General features: G+C 46.5%; 2 protein-coding genes across 5 annotated transcripts in view; one reads left to right on the top strand and one right to left on the bottom strand.

Moving 5' to 3' along the window:
* Window positions 1-7,091: 7,091 nt before the first annotated feature.
* DUSP12 (dual specificity phosphatase 12) lies at window positions 7,092-12,961 on the top strand. 2 transcript variants are annotated; one of them, XM_062005575.1, is made up of 7 exons: window positions 7,092-7,410; window positions 7,506-7,619; window positions 7,708-7,826; window positions 8,758-8,854; window positions 9,665-9,851; window positions 10,463-10,673; window positions 10,906-12,961. In XM_062005575.1, exons 1-6 carry the CDS (start codon window positions 7,127-7,129, stop codon window positions 10,622-10,624), a joined length of 963 nt encoding a protein of 320 aa, XP_061861559.1. In that variant the 5' UTR covers window positions 7,092-7,126; the 3' UTR covers window positions 10,625-10,673; window positions 10,906-12,961. The 2 variants fall into 2 exon arrangements, with proteins under 2 accessions (XP_061861559.1, XP_061861550.1); XM_062005566.1 differs by lacking the exon at window positions 10,906-12,961 and having other exon boundaries at window positions 10,463-10,846.
* Window positions 11,424-21,335, bottom strand: part of ATP6V1A (ATPase H+ transporting V1 subunit A) — a 32,744-nt gene continuing 22,832 nt past the window's right edge. The window contains exons 9-16 of one of the 3 annotated variants that reach the window (XM_062005543.1): window positions 20,838-20,960; window positions 20,635-20,749; window positions 19,517-19,580; window positions 18,541-18,744; window positions 16,794-16,888; window positions 15,527-15,698; window positions 13,537-13,652; window positions 11,424-12,133 (exon numbers count right to left, since the gene is read on the bottom strand). In XM_062005543.1, the coding sequence (XP_061861527.1) occupies window positions 13,560-13,652; window positions 15,527-15,698; window positions 16,794-16,888; window positions 18,541-18,744; window positions 19,517-19,580; window positions 20,635-20,749; window positions 20,838-20,960 (866 nt within the window). In that variant the 3' untranslated portion in view covers window positions 11,424-12,133; window positions 13,537-13,559. Of the gene's footprint in view, window positions 13,653-15,526; window positions 15,699-16,793; window positions 16,889-18,540; window positions 18,745-19,516; window positions 19,581-20,634; window positions 20,750-20,837; window positions 20,961-21,335 lie in introns of all 3 variants that reach the window. The other 2 variants (XM_062005551.1, XM_062005534.1) reach the window with 2 other exon arrangements.

The following is a 21,335-nucleotide window of genomic DNA, read 5'->3' as shown; positions in this document are numbered from 1 at the left end:
CGCACGCCCCGCCGCCTCCCGCACCCGCCCTTTATCGCCGCGCTGCCGCCCCGCCCCGCCCCGCCCCGCGCCGCGCCGCGCCTCTCCGCCCCGCAGCCCCTCCGCCGCCAGGCGGCGGCGCCACCACCAACGGCCGCACCGGCGCGCGCGCGCACGCGTCCCGCCCCGCCCCGCCCCGCCCCGCCGCGTCCCGCCCCCCCAGCCCTGCCTCAAGCCCTCCCGCCGCGGGAGAGCGGTAGCGTGGGCGGGTTTGGCAGCTGACCGCGTTGTCGGGCGCTCGGCCCGGGAGCAACGGGGGGTGTTGGGGGTGAGGTTCGGACGGCGGATGGCTGCCCGCACCGTGGAGCCCTCGCCTTCTCCTAAAACCTCCTCCCCCCGCAGCCTTCAGCCCGTCGCAGGTGCCCAGCGGCGGATTCCCGCCCCCCTCTCACCTACCGTAGGGCTGCACACGGAAGAGAAAGCAATGGCCCCAACGTTTCAAGGGAATAATGGAAGATCACAACAAAAAGCAGACCCAAATAAAAGATGGCTTTCCCAGAGGTACCTTGCTTCGGACTAAACAACTTTCCACCTGAACATGAGAAGAAACTTCTTTCCTGTTCAGGTGAGGGAGCCCTGGCACAGGCTGCCCAGGGAGGGTGTGAAGTCTCCTTCCTTCAAGGTCTTCAAGACCCGCCTGGACATGTTCCTATGTGGCCTGATCTAGGTGGACCTGCTTCTGCAGGGGTGTTGGACTGAATGAACTCTAGAAGTCCCCTCCAACCCCTACCATTCTGTAAATCTGTCTGCAGACAACCAAAATTTCCAGGCTCTGCTAAAAGGTGTCGCGTCAGAAACAGGCCGACTAAGAGCTCACACAAAAACTCTTGAGGGTGCGCTCACAAGGACATAGCAAATACATTAAAACAACAAGCTACTGAAAACCACAGCTGATGGGCCGTGGGAGGCACTGGAGATGTGGAGGAGGACGGGAGTATTAGACAGGAAGGAATCAATATTTTAGAGATATAGAGTAATAAAAATCATCTGGTGTTCAATAGTACATAGTGCAAGATCATGTGCTTTGGGGATAAAAGCTAGATGTCTGCCATAAACCCTCGATGTTTCAGCAAAGGAGCTGAGAAGGCACCTGGGGTATTTGCCTTGTGTAGGATAATCATGACTCGGAGGGGAAAAAAAAGCAAAACTTATCCTAGGACAGGCCAGTTGACAAATTTCTAGTAGAGATAAAAAAGTGTTTACAAAGCATTGGGGAAAAAAAAAAAGAACCACAACACATCTGTTACACTGTTTGGATATACACGGAGAGGAAAGATGAATTAAAACCTGTACACACATACCGAGAAGTGCTGACCTTGTAAGAGGAAACTGGAAAACTCCTCTTTGCCAAGCAAACACAGGCTTCCCTCGTTTCACCAACAAAGGCAAAGCTGAGCAGGAATATATCTGGGTTGCTTTATTAATTTATGTATTTGTTTTTCTTGAATAGTGTACCGTTGGGGTGAATAACAGGAAACAGAAAGACCTATTTAAATTAAAAGAAGTATTTAAATTAAAAGAACTATTTAAATTCTGACACAAGAATCAGATTCAAGGCAAGTTCCCTTCTTTTCGTCCGATGAGATAATCATGAACTCAGAGCATTGCAGGAGGGAGAGAGGAAGAGAGGGGAATAAAACTATTTCAAGATGGAACTAGCATAGAAAATATGTAATATGATTGTCCATGGTGGTACAGAGTTGGAGGTGAGGATCCAGATCTCTCTCAACATTTTTCCCCTCCCCCCTTTCCCCCGTGTTTCCAAACTAAGAAAGATAAATAGGGAAAGAAGCAGTAGCAGAAATGGAGGAGGCATAACCAGCAGTAAGGAAGCATCTCTCTTGAAGGCTACAATAGCGTATAGTCTTGCCTCTTAAGAACACTTCTTCAGCAATACTTCCACCTCAAATGTTGTTGTCTTATGACCATAACTGATTACATTGGACAGTATATTTTCTGTTGCCTCATGGGCAAACAGCAATTACATTACCTGTTGACAAATATTTTCTATTTGTAATATTTGTTAATTACCAATAAAGGCAAAGACCAATGGCAGTACATACTGCTATTACAGATGTAAAAGTATTAATAAAAGGTTCACATTTTATCTCTTTACAAGTTCTTGTTTCACAAAACAGATGTTTATAAAAGCACAGAGTTACCTCAGCTCTGTCTTAAAGGATACTCGGGGTGTTCTCTGCCTCCTTTGATTTGCAGACCTCGAGTATTTGTCAGTGGAAGTGCAGCACTCTCTGCTGTGAATTTAAACCTTCTAACAATACGCTTGTTCTTTTTAAGAGGCCATTTACCCCTGGCGAGAGCCAGCCTGCTGCTATCCATCCGCCAATGTCTGTGTGCTGGATTACTGTGCCGTGAGGATGGAAAACGTGGAGACACACAGCCCACTTGGCAACATGAGAGATTAAAACCCATGGGTTACAGCTCGGGTGCTGAGGCCGCCGAGTTGGCTCTGACACAGGCCCAGGCCCAGCTCCAGGGCACAGTCTTAGTGTTTAACGTTTATTTAGGACTATCTTTTCCACTGTCAGCTGTAACTCTGAGTCTAGGGAGAGTTAAAGGATGATCCCAATCTTTGCAAGCTGTCCTTTCTCTGAAAGCGACTGAGATACAGACAAGTTTCTGCTCAGAGGCAGTGAGTGGCAACAGCCACAGTCCCCCTCTGCCCTTGGACAACCACCACCTCACCCTTCTCCCACAGCTGCTCCATCTCTCATCTCTGCCTGTGTCCCTAGCACCTCCTCCCAGCTACAACCCCTCCTCTCCTGTCCTGTAGTCTACCCCATTTCAGGACTGTGGGACCTGTGTCAAAAGGTTTTCAAAGAGAGGATGGGGAAGGATGAAGGACCAACAGCTCCCGGGACGGCAGTGTGACAGGGTGGGAGGAAAAAAAAAAAAGAGTCCAGGAGATGCCAAAACAGAGGCAAGTTTGGAGTTTCACAGACACAGTGCAGCTTGTTCATTTTCGTCCAGCAAATAGGGCAGCAAATTTGGCAGAAGAAACACACTTAAAAACTTGTAAGTCAGCTCAGTGACCTGGCGCTGTCAGATTAGTTTCCTGACGTGATGCATTGCTGAATGTAACGTGTCATTATAAATCTTGGTTGCTGCAGCTGTTAAAACCATAAAGTGAAGTAGAGTTATTAATATCTGATAGTAGTAGCTGTCATGCTCCATTCTGTAATTGAGCATCAGCTCTGCAGTTGGGAAACTCTTCTTTTTCGTCTGACATGTGGAGTAACTGCTTGTCTGCAGATGCTGAGAGTGTGGAGACGGGTAGGAACGTCCCACCCACGTGGGGTTATGGTGAAATCCTCCTGCAGAGTATTAAGAATGAGCCCCTTTCTCTGCTGCTGGCTGCCTGTACAAGCCTTTGAGGTCTCCTGCTGCAAGCAATCCTGCCTCCTGATACATGAATAAAAGTAGAGGCATGATGTCCAGTATAGACACGTAGAGTGTACTAATGCAGGGAACAGCAGCCTTTAAAACATGTGAGGCTAAATTTGCAACAACAGCTGGGAAGTCTCTGCTCTAAGGGTTGAGATGCTACCATGTAGGGCTTCCCAGCTCCCACCAGGTTCTGAGCTCAGCAAAAGCTGAGAAAAATTCCATCTCCATGAGGCAAGAAATGCCACCAAGCCCCTTCACCAGCAGGACCCATGCAAAGTGGGAGCTCCGAGCACCTGCTGCATTTAGATGTGAGGAGGACACAGACCCTTAGTCCTTGTCTCTCACAAATGTCCTTTGGAAGATGTTCCCATCCATTAGCCCTTCCACCGCTTTGCTGCATGCCACCTCTGGCAGCTCAGGCTGTGGGCTGCAGACACTTCTTCTCATGAAGCCTCTGATGAATATGCCCAAAACTGCTTAAAAGCCTGAAGGAACAGAGCCTCTCAAACATGTGACAAAGTATGCAGGCCAAATCCTTCCAGTAGGGAAGAGGCAGTTTTGCCTCTGCCCAGGGACTACTGCAGCAGGAGGCTCAGTTTTGCTGATACAGTTGTGCTGTGTTGTGCTCAGGAGCAGGCAGCCTAAGGAAGCCTAGAATTTTCTTATCCCTTACCAAGGTATCAGGGCAGACACACGCTGAGATGGAATGCACTCACTGGAGAGAGTGGGCAGCACCCCGTCATCTGACTTATTTTTTCCTTGCACCTGAGCTTGCCCCAGTTGCTTAATTAGTCACAGGGTTTCCTGGAACCTGGGGGGAGAACAAACGGTCAAAACTTTTGGTGGTGCAGGAGAAGGCAAAGGCTGAAGCGGGGAGGAGGAGGTGGGGGGAGAATGAGGGTTTGCAAATCAGACTGAGCAAAAAAATACTCTATTTTGGGAGCTGTGAGCAAACTCAGGACACATCTCCTCAGGCTGCAGGTGGCCAATGCAGCAAAGGCAAGTACAGAGAAACAGCAAGGTTGTTCAGGGAGGGCAGCCTCCGTCACATGAAGCAATTAGGTGCTGAGCTGCCTGTGGGCTTTGCCCCACAGATGTTGTACTTTCCTCCACCACAGGGTTTCACTTTGAAATCATGTATTTTTCACGTTCTTTTGTCATCCACAGGCCCTGGAGCCAGTGCGGAGGAGTGTAGTGCTCACATCACGGCTGGACCGATCCCCTGGGAGTCTCCGTCTGCAAGTTCTGCCTCGACTCTGCCACTGTTTTTAGTTGCAGATGGTACTGTTAGCCCCTGAAAACTCACAGATCTGAAGGCTAACAGAGATGATTAACCACCTCTTAGTACTCATATAATCCCTGGATAATATAATCCAGCCATAAAACTCATAGACCCTTAAATAATGTCCACTTGCCCTGCAGACCTTCTTCAAATTGCTCAAGACAGATAAGCCAGTGTTTCCCCATGGTAGTTTGCTGCAATTGTTAACTGCTTCCATGACAAAAGGTCCATGCACAGTCTGCTCTGGTTTTCTACTGTCTTCCTTTTCAGCCCCTGTAATCTAGTTAACTGAAAACCTGTACAAATTCTATAACCCTTTGTTAGTGGGCCTTATATTTCTAGCTGGTGGCAACGGCAGCTGGAAAAGAGGTTTTGGACAGGTCATGCAGTTCTATAGCTTAAAATAATCTAAAGGAGAGCTGTCAGGGACTCTCCATCCTCAGATACACAGTTACACTCTTTCCTTTGTGTCAGGTTTATGCGATTTGAAATGAATCAATCCCAAGAGGGGATTTGCCAGCTGGGCCACTGTGCAATCACCCAGGTCAAGCTTAGGAGGGGGGACAGGATGACGGCAAACTTTAAACTGCAGCGGACTGACACTCACAGAAGCCTTGGGGCCCCTCTCAACTATGCAGAGCTGCCTTGGTCTGCTTGGTGAGCCACCAGCACTGCATGGAAACTCTACAGCTCTGGAAGCTGCTGCCCACTGTCTGTCTCCCAGCACAAGGCTGACAATTGGTCCGTACTCGCTGTTGGTACCAGTGAGGAAGCCCTGGAAGAGCATAGGGGTAGCATCCCCAGCAGGATCTCTGTGGTGGCCATCCCTTCTGCAGTGTGACAGCTGCTCCATCTGCTTATCCTGTGAGACGGAGGGAACAATCTCCCTTCCCACCAGCTTTCACTCTATCAGGTGAAAGGTCACTCTTGGTCTCAGCTTTGCCATGGCCAACCAGCATCCTGCAAAGGATCCAGCAGACCCTTGCAGATGGTTTTTGCAAGTGTTTTGCCTACAGCTGTCTTGTACAGAGCTGCACCACACAGTCCTCCCAGCAACAGATAATTAGGGCTTTCAGGCTCTCTTACCTCATACAAGGGAGGTAGGGTAAGGTTACATATCCCACATTAGAGGAGTAGATAACTTTACCATAGCTCGTTCTAATGAAATCTGACATTTTACTTCTGCTCAGAAACTTGCAAAGTCTGGCCTGTGCTGGGGAAAACTTGCAGCTCTGTGGGTTCACGGGGATTCAAAACCCATGACATTTAAAAGGGTTAAGGCTAACTGCTGTCAGCTTTCTTCTGCCTGCCAACTGCACTCCCATTTAGGTGGATATGTCCATAGAACAGACCTTAGCTGCAAGCTGATACATTTCCTAGCAGAGTTTCCAGGTGCTTGATTTCCTCAAGGCTCAGATGGAGAATCCTGCTCACAGTGACCATCCTACAGGGATCGCACAGTAAGCGAAGGCTCCTCACAGCCCTGCTGTTTGGTTTTAATCTCCAAGACACCAGAACCACCAATCTAGATCCCGGTGTGGCTTCCTGCTGCTCCTCTAGGTCTCCGTTCTACACCACACTTGCCATCCTTTTGTATCACAGGACTACTCTGAAGAGAAAGGATAGCAGAAATTGTAACTGGAAGTTCAGACATTGGGTTTTCCTGTGGTGCTCACCTCTGAGCTAGCTGTTGTCTCTTCTAACCCCCACTGAAGTCTGCACTCCCGGCACCCATCTTGAAAGACCAGCTGCCCACTGACTTTGCGCAGAAGAAACCAGTTATTTGAAAAACATACTCCAAGTGTCAGGGAGCTGTTTCCATAACTCCAAAGCAAAAAAAAGATAAACTACAATGTGCATCGTGCAAACGGTAGCAGATGGGGGCCTCGACTTGAATGTAAAACACGGGAATAAAGAATAATAGGATTTTAATAACAACGTGTTGAGAGATTCTTTAATGACATGTCTCTGTTCTCTGGGCGTTTTTAAGGAGGCAGGACGGGAAGGTGGGAGACCCCTTGATTTTAAAAGGGACGAGGCGAGACAGGCACTCGTGGACATACAGTGGAGAGAATGGAGCGGGTACTCAACACATGTGTGAAGATCGCTATGGAAATTATTACTTCAACACTGGCAAAGGGAAAAGAAAACAGTGCCCCGCCACCAGCCCCCGGTTTCCCAAGCCGGCCAAGGCCGCCGCAGGGACTCCCACAGCCCCGGCCGCCGCACGCACGGCGGGGCGGCCCGTTCCCGCCGCCGGCGGCTCCCTGCTGCCCCCTGCCGGCGCCGCGGCCCCGCCGTCTCCATGGCAACGCCGGTTCCCAGCGGCGGCGCGGGGGCGGGGCCGGGCGCCATGCTGGGGCCGGCGCTCCGCTCGGCCGCGGCGGGTGTGCCGCCATGTCGGCGGGAGCGGGTTGCGGGCCCCGTGGAATGGTACCGGTGTTGCCGGGGCTCTACGTGGGCGGCGCGGAGTCGTGCTCGTCCCCGGAGTCGCTGGCGGAGGCGGGGGTGGTGGCGGTGTTGACGGTGGACGCGGAGGAGCCGCCGGCGGTTCCGGGAGTGCGGACCATGCACGTCCGGGCGCTGGACGAGCCCGGCGCCGACCTGCTGAGCCGCCTGGACGACTGCATCGCCTTCATCAGCACGGCGCGGGCGGGCGGCGGCGCCGCCCTCGTCCGCTGGTGAGGGCCGGGACAGCGAGGGCGGCGGCGGCGGGGGCCTGCCTCCGCCCCGGCCGGCGCTCCTCACGGCCGGCCGTCCTGTCCCTACATTGCAGCCAGGCCGGCGTGAGCCGCAGCGTGGCCGTGGTCACCGCCTACCTCATGAAGACGGAAGGACTCGGCTGGGAGGACGCCTACGCCGCCGTCAGGGCCGCCAAACCCGACGCCGAGTGAGTCTCCGTCACCCCCCAAACGCCTCCCTCTGCTCCCCGCCCGCCCGGCCCACCCTCACCCCGCTCTTCTCTCCCCCCGCCGCAGGGTGAACTCGGGTTTCCAGGGGCAACTGAAGCTCTACGAGGCCATGGGCTGCGCCGTGGACAGCAGCAGCGCGCTCTACAAGCGTTACCGGCTGCAGATGCTCACCGAGAGGTACCCCGGTGAGTGCCGGCGGCAGCCCCGAGAGCCGTGAGCTGCGGCAGGGTTAGTGGCAGGTAGGAGCGGTCTGCTCCGAAACGAACACAGGGGGCCGTGTCAGAGGTAGTTGGCTTTGAGTATTGCCCTCAGAGCAGCCGAGGCTTGAGTCGGCTTGTCGAACATTCACGTCATACCGGCCCTAAAGAATTCTAGCTCATCAGTGGGGCGGAAAAAAGTGGCTTTGAGAGATGCCTGAGAAAGAAGGTCCATAAGGAGCTGTTCTCTTCAGCAGAATGCAGAAATGGTAAAGGTCTCTTTGATAGGTTTACTTGATTTTTCTGTACCTGGCTAAGCAAACTTTACATCCTGCAAGAACAAGTCCACGAAATTAAAAAAACCTAACAAATTTAAGGTAGATTGAAATCAGAGTATGAAGTAAACTTTCATACTTTAAATTGCCAAAGCGTGACTGTAGTAGATGTATGTACACATGTGTAATTTTACAAGAAAATAATAATCTGTAGTTTGTTTGGAAGATCTCAATGTGGCATATCCAGCATGACAGTGCTGCATCTGTGTGTCATTCTCTTTAGTTAGTTCTCATTCATAAGCTGACTTGCTATACTGTGTGCACTGAAAGGTTGGCAGAACTGTTTTAATTCCTCTGCCTTTACTTACTGTTTAAGTAAGAACATAAAGAAAAATGCAACTGTTTTACCAGTGTTAAGGCCAAAGTCTAGATCCCAATTCCTTGCGTTAAGTGAATCCTAATCTTAGTTGTGGCAGGACGAGGCTCTTTCAGTTTTAGCTTATCAGTGGAACTGGTGAGTGGACAAGGGAGGTGGAAAAGGTTCATGTTGTGCCTGGGGCAGAGGTGCAGCGTTGTTTTGTCCTACAGAAGTGCAGTGTGGCTACGTTGGTCTGATTCACAACTTGGTACTCATCCCTCTGCAGAACTTCAGGACTTGCCCAGAGAATTCTTTGCTGTTGATCCAACCAGTACATGTCAAACTCCAAACACAGAGGTTCTCTACAGGTGCAGGAAATGCAGGTACTGAACCTTTTCTCTTTTCTCCATAAAATGTGATTTTGAAATCGACTCGAGAGAAAAGTAGCCTGTGTAAATCAATGGGCACGCCCTTATTATCAGGACAGGGATGAGCTCTTGCCTAAGTTTCCATGCTATGTGCACCACAGAGAAAAATCAAAGAAAGAAAAGTATCTTAATGAAATATAAACCTTTTTGTTCCTTGGAGTTGTGCAGTACTTGTGCAGCCTATGCTGCCACATCCTGTAGGCAGACATAACTCCACTGGGGTCTGTGAAGTTGCTGGCCGGAAATTGTGACTTCTCGTTCGTTTTTTGACAATTTGTTTCTCCAGAAGAAACTTCTGACAGATTTCGGGGTTTACTGCATTTTAACTACCTTTTATGGATTGAAGGGAACTTGATGATGTGGATGAAGTGAAACTGAATAATCCTGCTATTTCCTGGTTGTAGGTTTCTTCAAGCCTATGAGGGTAGATTTAAAGTTTTGGTAAGGCAGGAATTGTTTAAAAAGAATTCTACATAATAAAGACACCATACCCTGCATGGGGTCAGTGCCTGCTGACCTTCTGGACTATATTAAAAAAAAAAAAAGTAGGATTTGTGAACCTGCTTCTGCGGGGGGGGTTGGATTAGATCATCTCTAAAGGTCCCTTCCAACCCCTACCATTCTATGATTTGTAGTCCTGCTTAACTACTCTGTTGTCAAGGGGTCCATGTCCCTGTTCCATTGTCTGTAGGTTTCCCTGTTAAAGAACCTCAACTATTTACCTCCTTTCTGCTTCTTTTCTCCCTGCCGTGTGGCGGAGGGCAGGCGAGCTCTGTTCCGTAGCTCCAGCATCTTGTCCCACGTGGAAGGCAGCGGAGCCACAGCCTTTGCCCACAAGAGGATGACGGGCTCTGCTCAGCTTTGCAGCGACGGCCGTGAGAAGTGCACCTCTTACTTCACCGAGCCTGTGCAGTGGATGGAGCCAGCCTTGCTCGGAGTAATGGAAGGCCAGGTGAAGGGGGAAGCATTGTGCTTTGTGTTTTGGATGGGGTTTTGTTTGTTTTTGAAAAGGTGGAACAAACTTATTTCTGCTCCCTGATACAGAAGTCCACACACAAGAACCTCCATCTCCCAGCCTTTCTGGCATGAATTTTGAAGCTTATGAGCAGAATTTTAAGTGTTAAATATCCTTTTATAATGAAGTGCTGGCCTTGTTGGTCTGAGAACAGTAGCCAGCATGTTGGACAGGATTTATCTGCTCTTTGGGTTTTAGATGAGAAAAGAGTTTGTGGGACTCAGCAAACATCTTGTGGTCTCAGACTGACTGAGGCTTGCTGGAGACTGGCAAAAACTGTCCTGGAACAACACAAGCTCTGAGCAGCTGCATTTACACCCCCTCCCTTCTACTAGCACAGCAACCAGCTACACCCAGGGTTAAACAGCATGCCAGTTTAGCGCTTTTTTTCTTGCCTGTGTTTCAGCCCATTTACCTTCTGTGAAGTGTTGCTAGGGAAGGAGCTGGCTCAGCGCAGGTTGCCACAATTTACTGTACTATGGAAGTACATTTTAAATAGCACTACATCTGTGTGTGCCTTAGACTGGACCATGTGTTTTATCTTGCAGCTTCTGTGTCCCAAGTGCACGTCAAAGCTGGGCTCCTTCAGCTGGCGGGGCGAGCAGTGTTCTTGTGGCCGCTGGGTGACACCAGCCTTCCAGATCCACAAAAGTCGAGTGGATGAAGTGAGGACATTGCCACCTGTGAACTTCCCAGCTGCCAAAACCTGAACTCATTGCTTCCCTCCCTGGATTGCTTTATGTCTGTGGCAAACTACTGGTTAGTCCGTGGTGGCCAGCAGTGAGCTACACCTTTGTAATGCAGGGGCAGTACTCGAATATCTACTCTGGTCGAGTATGCTGTAGCTCTACTATGTACCTGGAAAAAAGCAAAACAGTTCCTTGAAAGAGGTGTTACAGTGATTGAATTTGTACAAAAATGCCTGAACATGATGTTTTCAGTGTATTCTCACTTCATCTGTTGCTATTAACAAGTAATCTCAATTCCTTAGGTAAAGGAGTGCTAACATGTTACGTTCAGGCTGGGACCTTCAGCTCCTTCTGTCTTACCATCCAGAAGTTCCCATCCCTTTGTCAAATGCACACCTGAGGACTTGGGAGGTGTATCCCACAACACAAGGTACATCGCAGGGAAATAAGTTTAAGGCTTAGCAAGGTGCTATAAAATGCTACAAGTGTTGCATTATTGTGCGTGGCAGCCACTAGCAGCAAAAGCCAAGTTTACAGGTGTACATGGGTTGTAATAAAAGTAGTCCTCAAAATATCTACCCCAAGAATATTTACCTACATTATAACTTTTTCATGTAATGCCTAAGAAGGTGATGCACGTTGTACTGGAATGGGAGAACTGACAGCATCCTTGCCCCATTAGGTGCCTGCTTCATCATTTTAGGCATTTCTTTAAACCTGTAAGATTTTTAAGTAAGCTGTAAGCTTGCCTGAGGTGTGCTACATACACCCCTGTGGCCCAGGTTCTGTTTGACGTTAGAAAAGAGAACAGGTTAAGACCTACTTTAAATCAATTTATTTTCAATTTATTTTCATTGACTTCAACAATTTTTTAAACTTTTTTCATTTTTTACACAATTTCCAGCAACATACATTATGAAATATACAAGATAAAACAGGTGGTGGGGTTCTGCCTATCTTGTAATTCCCCCCACAGCTGTGGAGAGAAGACTGGCAGGACACAGTGAACATCAGCATCTCAACACTGGAAATGGACACAAAACAAAACAAAAAAAAAAAAGAGACAAAAATATATATGAAACTGTTTGAACTGGTCACACTTCAGGGCCAGGTACAGCACAATAAATATTAGAACTGCATTATCTCAGACATCTTCTGTAAAGTTTATAACATCCTCTAAAGAGATAAGAACATCTGGTTTCTAGCATGAAATACTACATAGTACAATGGTGAGGGGTACGAACAATGAGGAATCCGGCAAGGGCTTGGATGGCGGCTACTCATTCACACAAGCTCATTGGTAAAACAAGCAGCAGACACCAAAAGTTTAGTCAGCTGTAAACTTAACCATTCACTACCCAAGTGTCAGCTGGAGGAGCAGGTTCCTTGGGGGAGAACCAAAGAGAGAACCCCTTTCAGTTTCAGCTGGGCATTCCCTTGACAAAGAGGGAGTTGACACCATCATGGAAGTGGTAGCATTTGGTCCGTAGCACGAGATTGCTTGGCGTCACTACTGTCCAAAGCCAGCAGCTGGTGGAAATACCACAATGCAGAATTAATGCTGACGTAGCCACGCCACTGCCACCCACAATGGCTACTCATTCATGACTAACAAAGCAGCAGCTAGGACTCAGCTGGGCACAGGATGCTGCACAACGAAGCAGTTCTAGATGGCACCTGGCACGAGCAAGAAGCCAGAGAGGATGCCAGCACTGAGCTTGCTCACTGCAGCCATGATATGGAAGTTGGGCCCTTGGAGTCTGAGGGAAAGGCTGCTCTATCCTCATTCCTCATACTAGTTTTGCCAATAAACAAGCTCAAGACAGAGCAGTTTTTGGTGCTGGACAGAGTGCTGCCAGAACAGAGGACCAGTCACTGGTTTCTCTTGCATTGTAGTCGACAAAGCAAGAGTAAATACATTTTGTACTTGTCAACCTTCCCCCTGTTCATCCCCCGCCCCCAGTTTAGCATCATACATTCTTATGTGAGAACTGGGGACCTTCTGTGCCACCACCAACAGAGCCACACGAGCACAGGTGGAGGAGGAAGGCCAAGCCTATGCTTTCCTCTCCTTGTCAGGACCCAGGCCCTGTGCTGGGAGGCAGCTGCTCCTGCTCCATAACTTGCCCCGTGCTCTGCGGTACACGGCGGCACCCATACCCTTCACCAACTAAAGCACCTGAGCATCATGACATTTCATGGGGTTAGTGGGAGACAAGGCAGCAAAATTCTGCTGGAAGCTGAGCACCTATGGCTTTGACTTTAGCTGATGCTGAGTCCCAACAGTCCTAGCTGTATTCAGTAGGAAAATAAAATTCTATTTCTCCAGTGTACAAAAGTATATGGGCTGCATGTACGTGCTCATCTTCTAGTTAGTTACTCCTTGGGGAGACCCCGAACTACCATCTCAATACCAACACATTCAGCTGAGGGCTGCAGAAGGGGCATAACAGTGAAGAATTCTTGGTTGTATCAATGTGTCATAGGAATATGGTCAAATTGTTTGAGGATAGGGAGTTCTATGTAAGATAATCACTTAGCAAAGTTCCAGATGTAAGTGTCCTGACCACTGCCAGCTCAGAATGTACCGCATGACTGCATTAAGATCTACACCTCCTCTGGCAGTACAGCCCAACTGGTTACAGCCCAAGGTGAAAGACCAGTTCCCAGGAGAGCTGGGAGAGGGAAGGTGAAATTTTTCCCACCCTAGAAGTGTACAACAGCATATCCTCACTCAGCCGGGCCATTCACACATCACCCGCCATTTCAGATACCCAAAGCAATGCGAAACACAAACTAAGAGGAATGTTTTGTAAGGACAATCGAGTATGAACAGGGAAAACACAGGGGTATTTATCAACTCAAGTACTGTTGCATCGTTCCTGTAAGGTAGGGAAGCAGAGGAGCTGAGATGAGGAATTGAGCAGACATACTGGAGTGGTCACAGAGGTTGAGTCTAATCTTCCAGACTGCGAAACGCATTCTGCATATCCTCAAAGAGCTGAGCATAGTCCGCCTTGATTTTGGTTTCACCATCTTTGACAGGGTCCTGAAAGACAACACAACAAATTAACAGTCCTGTCAGGAAAAGTGACAGGCACTTCAGAGAACCCTCCTTTGCCAGTGCTGTCATTTCTCAGCCTCGGGGTTAATGCACGCTAACTGCAGAGTGGGCATTACGCAGCTCCATCTCTGCCTCCTGTTTGTCTCATTGACAGCCACCAGGTTAAAATACCATCCTCTTTCCATGTCCAGTGAGCAGGCAGAATGGATACCAGATAGAGAATTTTCCTGAGCAGTAGTTACTTCACTGAATAACAACTGATTTGGCAAGGATTCAGTAACACTGAGTATCTCGGTTGATGCTGTGTGATTCAAGAGCTGAACACCAAATCCTACCTCCAAAACAAATGGAGCGTGAGTCTTTGTGACTTGGAAATGCTCTACTGTACTTTTTGAGCTACCTCTCCCATAAGTGCAAGATTCACTTTGCCATCAGCCAGAGGTCACTCAGTTCCAATTAAAATCTTACTTTGCAGCCGTAGCAAGCTCAAGAACACCTTTGCACTGCTTCATTTTCTCAGAATAGTTTTCATGATAGACAAGGGCAAAAATGTACCGATCAGTTTTGCTCTGACGCTACAAGACCTTCCCTGCAAGAAAAATTCACTGCCAGGCTGTGAAATCTGTTTCATTGCCTTTGCCCCTCCCTTCTCAGCATTCCTCTAGGTCAGTGCAGCTCTTGGGAAACACAGGGAGTTTACATGTGTGGGTACACCTTGTTGCCTCTCTACAGCACACAGACCACAGGATGCAGGACGTTTAAGTCCTCAGGCCTTTTAGACTGTCACACAGCAAATACAATTTTCCTTTTGTAACTGTTGCCAGTTCCACTCAAGGTGCATTCACCCTCTGGATTCCCTTTTTCATCCCTGCTGTCTACCCCTCTGCTGTATGCCAGATGTCTTCTACTGGACAGGGTTTGTAAAAACCATATTTGCCTCCCTTATCTCTATATAACCATCTCTGGGCAGCTCATGTCTCCAAGTGTATCTTATGTTCTTGATGCTTTAAGAACACCTACCAGGGATCTGCTTGCTGCAGAAAAAAGCCAGTGCCCTGCTGAAACAGGATACAACAGCACTTGATTTTAAATGTAATTTTATCTCATGGTACTTGTTCTTGAAAGAATTGGAAGATTGGCTTTTAAGATTTATAACAGAGTATGCATTATACCTCAGAGAGGTCAGTCTACTTTAAGATACGCCAGCATCACAGGTTACTGTCTTACCATTAACTGCTACTACTACTTTTAGAAAAGCTGTACTCTAAAAAGATGGCTACTGAAGTTACCCAGAGCAGGTGCTCCAAGCCACTTGTTCTCTCTTTAGCCCACGTTGAAATTACTCCTCCCTTTCTCTCCTCCAAGCTACCTGCCTTAGGCTCCAAACACAGGGAACATCACATATTACTACAGGAGACAAGCATTTCTTCCCTTCACTTTCATTTAAAATAGCTTGATCAACATTTCTCTCATTGACTTTTCAGCATGTTCCTGGATTTAAACTTTAGGATGTTTTTATCTACTACTAGTCTTCTCAGAACATATTATGTTCTTATACATAATTGTAACATAGAAACCCCAAAACAAACAGGAAAGGTGTCTGTAATACACCATGAATTCATATAACATAAAAGACTTTTGAAGGAGTGGTTGCCAAGGCTTTGCAGCCAGCATCACCCAACTGGCCATTCCTGTGCTCACAAACTAAAGCTGGTTCTTAAATACACTCAAAACAACTGCAAAAAGTCTCTGTTCATAGACCTTTACCTAAGGCAAGTGATGAGCACCCTGACCAGCAGCCTTTCAGGTGCATTGGAAGTTCATCAAAAGCTGTGCCACTCAGTTCCTATCAAACATACCTTGAACTTCATGGAGGTAAGTCTGTAGAGGATTTCACTCATGTTCTCTCGGATGATGGACCACGTGATCTTATTGTCACTCTGGGCTGTGGTTTCTACAGCACGGCGTGCCATGTCATAAAACGCAATCATATTGGAAAGCATTCCCACTGTTTTATAGAAAGGGCAGAACCTGATGGAACAGAATAGGATCTGTCAGGCATCTTGGAACAGTTAATAAGACCAGCCTTTGCTCCTGCCTTCCCAACAACTCTGAATTCTCACATGACAGAAGTACTAGCCTTTTTTACTCCAGGTATTTTTAAAACATACCATCAAAGGAGAGTGACTGCTTCTGACAGCCTAGGATTCACCTATTTAAAACTACGGGACTGAAGACTATATCATGAAGTCAGGTTTCTAAAGCAGCACCCAAACACTGGGCAAAACAGCAGAGAAGAGGAACCATCGCAGTACAAGTCTCACACTTCAACCTGTGCCAATGCTAAGGAGAAAAGGAAGCTACCAGAGCGGCCAACAGAATTCCTCCTTCCTGTTTTGCCCAGCAGGGGAACAGGCTTCCTCCAAACTGTCTGGGATAACCTGACAGCTCACAGGAAAGGGACTGTTCCAGAAGCAATCCACATAGAAAAAGCTCTTTTAATTGGTAACTGCATACAAGCATACTTGCACTAGTAACCTAATCAAAGGCACACACCATTACAGAGTGACATACGTGTAAATTTTTGGTGATTAAGTACTTAAAGACCCTCTGATCTACTCAGTCTGGTGAGTGAGATGCAGTAAAAAAAGCCCATTGTCAGGCTGTTAAAACACAGGATACCATGGAAAGAAGCAAAGCAGATAAGGATAATAAGGATTGCACCAGGGAAAAGATCCAGTAAGTTTTTTAGTGGATCCAGCTTACTCAAGAATTATGCAATAGTAACTGAAATCAAATCCTTGCAGTCCTCCACGTGTTGTTAGAATAAACATGAAGACTTTGGATGTTGACAGTGAAAATGAAATGGTCCTAAGGAGGACATGCTAATAAGAAATACTGGCTAAATGAACAACAGATGAGGGCCTGAGATACTTAAAGGGTGTGACAGCATTCAGAAAAGTTCAGCCTGCCTTGAGTAAGACACTATTAATACACTGTTCCATGGCCTACCTAAGCACAGTTTATGGTGAGTAAAATGAATTTCTGCACTGATTTCTTTCCACATAACAGTTTACATGCAGGCCACACAGGACCAAGAAGGCAGAGGGACTAGTCAGATCTCACCTGTCATAAGGCGTATAACCATTCTGTTGCAAGAAGTCATCTTTTATCAGCTTGGCAACCTCCAAGGTAATTTTATCTGTTTCTGCCAAGGAAGCCTAGAAAAACAAAATACATTGTTAGTTTAGTATGCAAGTCAACAATGACATGGTCTGTCCTGGCCAAGAACTGTTATCTTTTAGTACCTGCTTCCTACCCTTTTAGAATGGCTTCCAGCAGAATTCTCTCTTTTGAGTATTCCTCACTCCCTGCTATAGAGCCAATTTAATTGATTGCTAAATTAAGATGGGCCAGTTAATAAGTCTACTTTAAGTCTTCCTAATGATAAACAACAGAAATGAAGTTTCTTTTGAGATAATGGAAAAACCACTAGACACAGAAAATGCACGTGGCTTTGCCAAGAGATACGTTGAGACATCACTTTCCTATATAAAGAGATAAGTTCATTTTTACCTTCCTCAATCCTTATGTCCATGGAAGGAAAAACTAGATCTCAGCATACTAGATAAATAAGGATGGATACTAGTCTCCGCAAGTACCAATGGACTTTCTCTGTCTGACATTCAAGAAAAGGAGTTGGTGACAATGCCTATCAAACTGCAGGACAACCACAACTCTGCTGCACGCTGCTGCTGTTGGCACTACAGGACACTCTTCCCCGCCTTCACTGTCCTTTTGCTAAAAGGGGACAGATTGAGCTTTAAATACCCCAGCGGGCTCTCTAGACAGGAAATTTGGACTTTTCTTTCACAAGGAGACTAACAAAATTCAAACCTAAAACAAAACAAAAAGCTTGTTTTTCCCCAAGTCTCTCCCTTTCTAAAGGTTTGTTGCAGTTGTCAGCCAAGCCCAGACTGAAAGAATCTGTTAACATCTGAGAACAAGTTCACCAGTTCCAGTACTTCTATCAAGCGACTAAAGCCTAGTTACAAGCAATGGCTTATCAATATTCCTTCCAGATCAAGGAACTAATCCTAGCCTGCTCTGTAAACTAGTCTTTTAGAACATGGTTTTGTAAACAGGTATCTGCAGAAGGCCCTAAGGTCACATGTCCTTTTCATTAAAGACATATTTAGAGAGCTCTGCTAGGCAAGATCTAGTGAAAGGCCTCATCTTGGTTGGGCTAGAACATACATCAGCAAATAGGGAGAGCAAAAGGAGCAAACTTTCTCTAAATAACTGTAGCTAATATAAGCTCACTACACACTACCACCACCTTGTAGTAAATCAACATTGCTCATCCTGAACATCACAGAGAAACTAGGTCATCAGCAGCTTTTAGAAAAAGCAGACATCACTTTTGTCTCTACAGGCCAACACCTCTGTTCTGTGGCTGGCAACATAGTTTCCAATAAACCTTAGTCCTTCAGACAACTTCAACAGTATAGATCAGTTAAGACATAGCAAAGGGAATTTCAGCAAGACTAGAACACTGAGGCAAGTGAAATTGCTTAACTCCAGCAATAGATGTCCTGCAATCTAACTGACATGAGAAAGGTAGCATCAAGCCAAGCTTTACTAAACCTAAAAAACGTATGTGTCATTACAAGCCAAACAACATTTAAGACAGCTGGAATAAACCACAGGCAGAGGCAAGAGAGTCTGACATCTTCCAGTGACCATTTGACTTTCCTTGGACAGTGCAGTATCCATCAAATCTGGTCTAAGGCATGGCCAAAAGCCTGCACTAGCAGCAGGGAAATGAAGGATGGCTTATGGACATCACACTTCCTCATGGCTGGTTACTCACTTTCCCCACAAGCTGCACAATCTCTGCAAGGTCCTCTTCCTCCTGTAAGATCTCTTTGGCCTTTGTCCTGAGAGGGACAAACTCTGTAAAATGCTTGTCGTAGTACTCATCCAGGGCACGTGTGTATTTGCTGTAACTGATCAGCCAGTTGACAGAGGGGAAGTGCTTGCGTTGTGCCAGCTTCTTATCCAGGCCCCAAAAAACCTGCCAGAAGCCAGAAAGATCAATCAGTGTTCCAAATACGAAAAAAAGAACTAAAATAATTGAAGTCAATTAAAAATCCCCAATAATACAGAGAGCAATTTTGAGCAAATGCAACATGGCAAAAGCTATCACAAATGCAAGCCTGAAACGCACAAAGTCTTCCTTACGTTAATTTAACTATAGCAAGGACTTTCAAATACACTCGTCAAATCATGATGCTTTTTTTAAAGCTGAGTTCAGACTTATTCAGCTTGAGACTCCTCATGAGAGAGAAGGCAGCCACAACAAAGATATGTCAATACTGTAGACTAATTAAGTGGAGACCTATTAGATGTAACTCCTTTTCCCAAAACAAGGCTGCAATCAGTTGCAAGACATTTTTCTCCCAGTCAGCTGCTGCTGAGGATTTCATTGTGGTTTCAGTGCATCTATTAAGAGTGGTTTACTTTCCAAATCAGCTGAGAGGAGCCATATTTGAAGTGCAGCTCAATGGGCAGCAATCAGTAAGCACGCTCGTAGTTCCCGAGCATTCAGCATTGAAAGGAATTGCTACCTTCGCTCCCTCCTGCAAAAGGATCTCAAATGCATCACTTCACAGACCACTTCATAAGGTCACCTTTCACACTTCCAGAGCGTCTTCCAAATCACCGTACAAATCTGCATGTGTCAAATCAAAGCTCTCTCACCCCTGCCACTGGCACAAATGCACTGCAGCACGATCATTTCAAGTCTAACAAAGCCAACAGAAGAGCTGCAATGTCATGGGACGTACCTGAACGATGCCCAGTGTAGCAGATGTGACAGGATCAGAGAAGTCACCACCTGGGGGAGAGACACTGAGAAGGAAGAGATAAGGAAAAGTTATCAGAATTGCTTTCACAGTTTAAACTAAAGCACCGAACACAGCTAAGTGATCACAGAAACCAGAAAATTCAACATGATTCCAAGTAATAGACCACAAGTTTCCACTGCAAAAAGCGTTTGATGCATGCCCACAGAGGTGTTGTATCAAGCATACTATGAAACCGTTACGTCAGTGACTGATTGACAGAATCAAAGTATGATTTCAGTCACTTTAGCTCCAGGTAGTAACACCAGCTTGGACTATCAAACTCTCTCATTGGAGCAGATTCATCAAGTGTGCTAGTAGGACATCTTGAAACATGGTACAATGATTATATTACCGAAAACAATATTCCAATTGGAAATTATTTCTGATATACATCTGTACAAGAACCACTTCAACTTCATTTGGAGTTGACACCCTAATATATGACTTCCCAGAAATTACAACAAGTAATTCTCTTCCAACCTCAAAACCACAACGTATTTGTGTATGTATGTTGTGGATGGCAGAAGTATGCAGAGCAAAGGTGGGCTCTAGGTGTTCTTACAGATGCTAGAGGCTCTCCTGAAAATGAGTGCATGGGAAATGAATATAGCCTAAAAGAATATCTTTGCTTTTCACAGCCCATCACAGCTTGAGATATGCTGCTCCATGTAACTCTACTATTTAAGCAGGAATCATAATTCACTATGCCCCCAAGTGCACACACTGTTGCTTTAACTGCCCTTTCTTTCCTGCTCTGAGCATCGTTTGACATACTCTTTCAGTGACAGCTCTAACTACATTCCTCCCTGAGCCATTTGCTCCAAGTGACTGCAACTCCACTCTTCACAGAACTACGTGTCCACATTCATTCTTTCTGTCCCCACACACAATTTAGCAGCAGTTCTGAGAGAACAGAGATTAAACATCTATCTACCCACTCATACACTTACTTTTAGTTCGGCAGCACAGATCAACAAGACCTTTTTCTCTGAAGAAGAGGTACTTTGACACAGAGGAGTAACTGCAGCCAACATAAAGCAAAGAAATGCAACACTCACGCTCCAACAATGCTGACGCTGCCTTCCCTTTCAGGATTTCCCAGACACTTCACCCTGCCAGCTCGCTCATAGAAAGAAGCTAGACGGGCACCAAGGTAGGCTGGATAACCACTATCTGCAAACATCAACATGCAGAAACTGAGGGAAAGGCTCAGAAATTAAAGGATGCATTTAGAAGAACAGACTGAGAAAAGAATACTCACCAGCAGGCATTTCAGCCAGTCGCCCTGAAATTTCTCTGAGGGCCTCAGCCCATCGAGAAGTAGAATCTGCCATCATACTGACGTGGTAGCCCATGTCCCTGAAATACTCAGACAGGGTGATTCCTAGGACAAAGACAACAAGATACAGATCAGAAAGGAATTCTATGCTTGTATGTTGTCACTAAGATACAAACAAGTCTAATTATTTCAATTTACAGCAACATAAACTGATGTCATGGATGTTACTCTTTGCCTCACTGAAACCACAAACAAAGCCTTACTTTAAAATGTCTCCTTCCCTTTCAAACTACCGGAATACAACAGTGAGAAAAGTCATGTTTTATCTTAATGATAGTTTTTCATAAAAAGGATTTTGAAAAAACCTACTAAGAGTCTGCAAAGGAAAGAAGACTATCCTGACAACTCGGAGTGTCTGTACTTGTTAGAAAAAAAGCTATTCAAAAACCAAAAACTTACATAATTAACACACGGAGAAAA

Source organism: Colius striatus, chromosome 1 (genome assembly GCF_028858725.1).
Source record: "Colius striatus isolate bColStr4 chromosome 1, bColStr4.1.hap1, whole genome shotgun sequence".
NCBI classification, from domain to species: Eukaryota; Metazoa; Chordata; class Aves; order Coliiformes; family Coliidae; genus Colius; species Colius striatus.
This window is presented reverse-complemented; position numbering and strand designations above follow the sequence as displayed.

Excerpts from the sequence above, each read along its gene's own strand:
- DUSP12 (XM_062005575.1), top strand. The coding sequence starts at position 7,127 with ATGTCGGCGGGAGCGGGTTGCGGGCCCCGTGGAATGGTACCGGTGTTG. Across the intron at positions 7,620-7,707 it reads GCCGCCAAACCCGACGCCGA|GGTGAACTCGGGTTTCCAGG; the intron begins GTGAGTCTCCGT and ends CCCCCGCCGCAG. Across the intron at positions 7,827-8,757 it reads GCTCACCGAGAGGTACCCCG|AACTTCAGGACTTGCCCAGA; the intron begins GTGAGTGCCGGC and ends ATCCCTCTGCAG.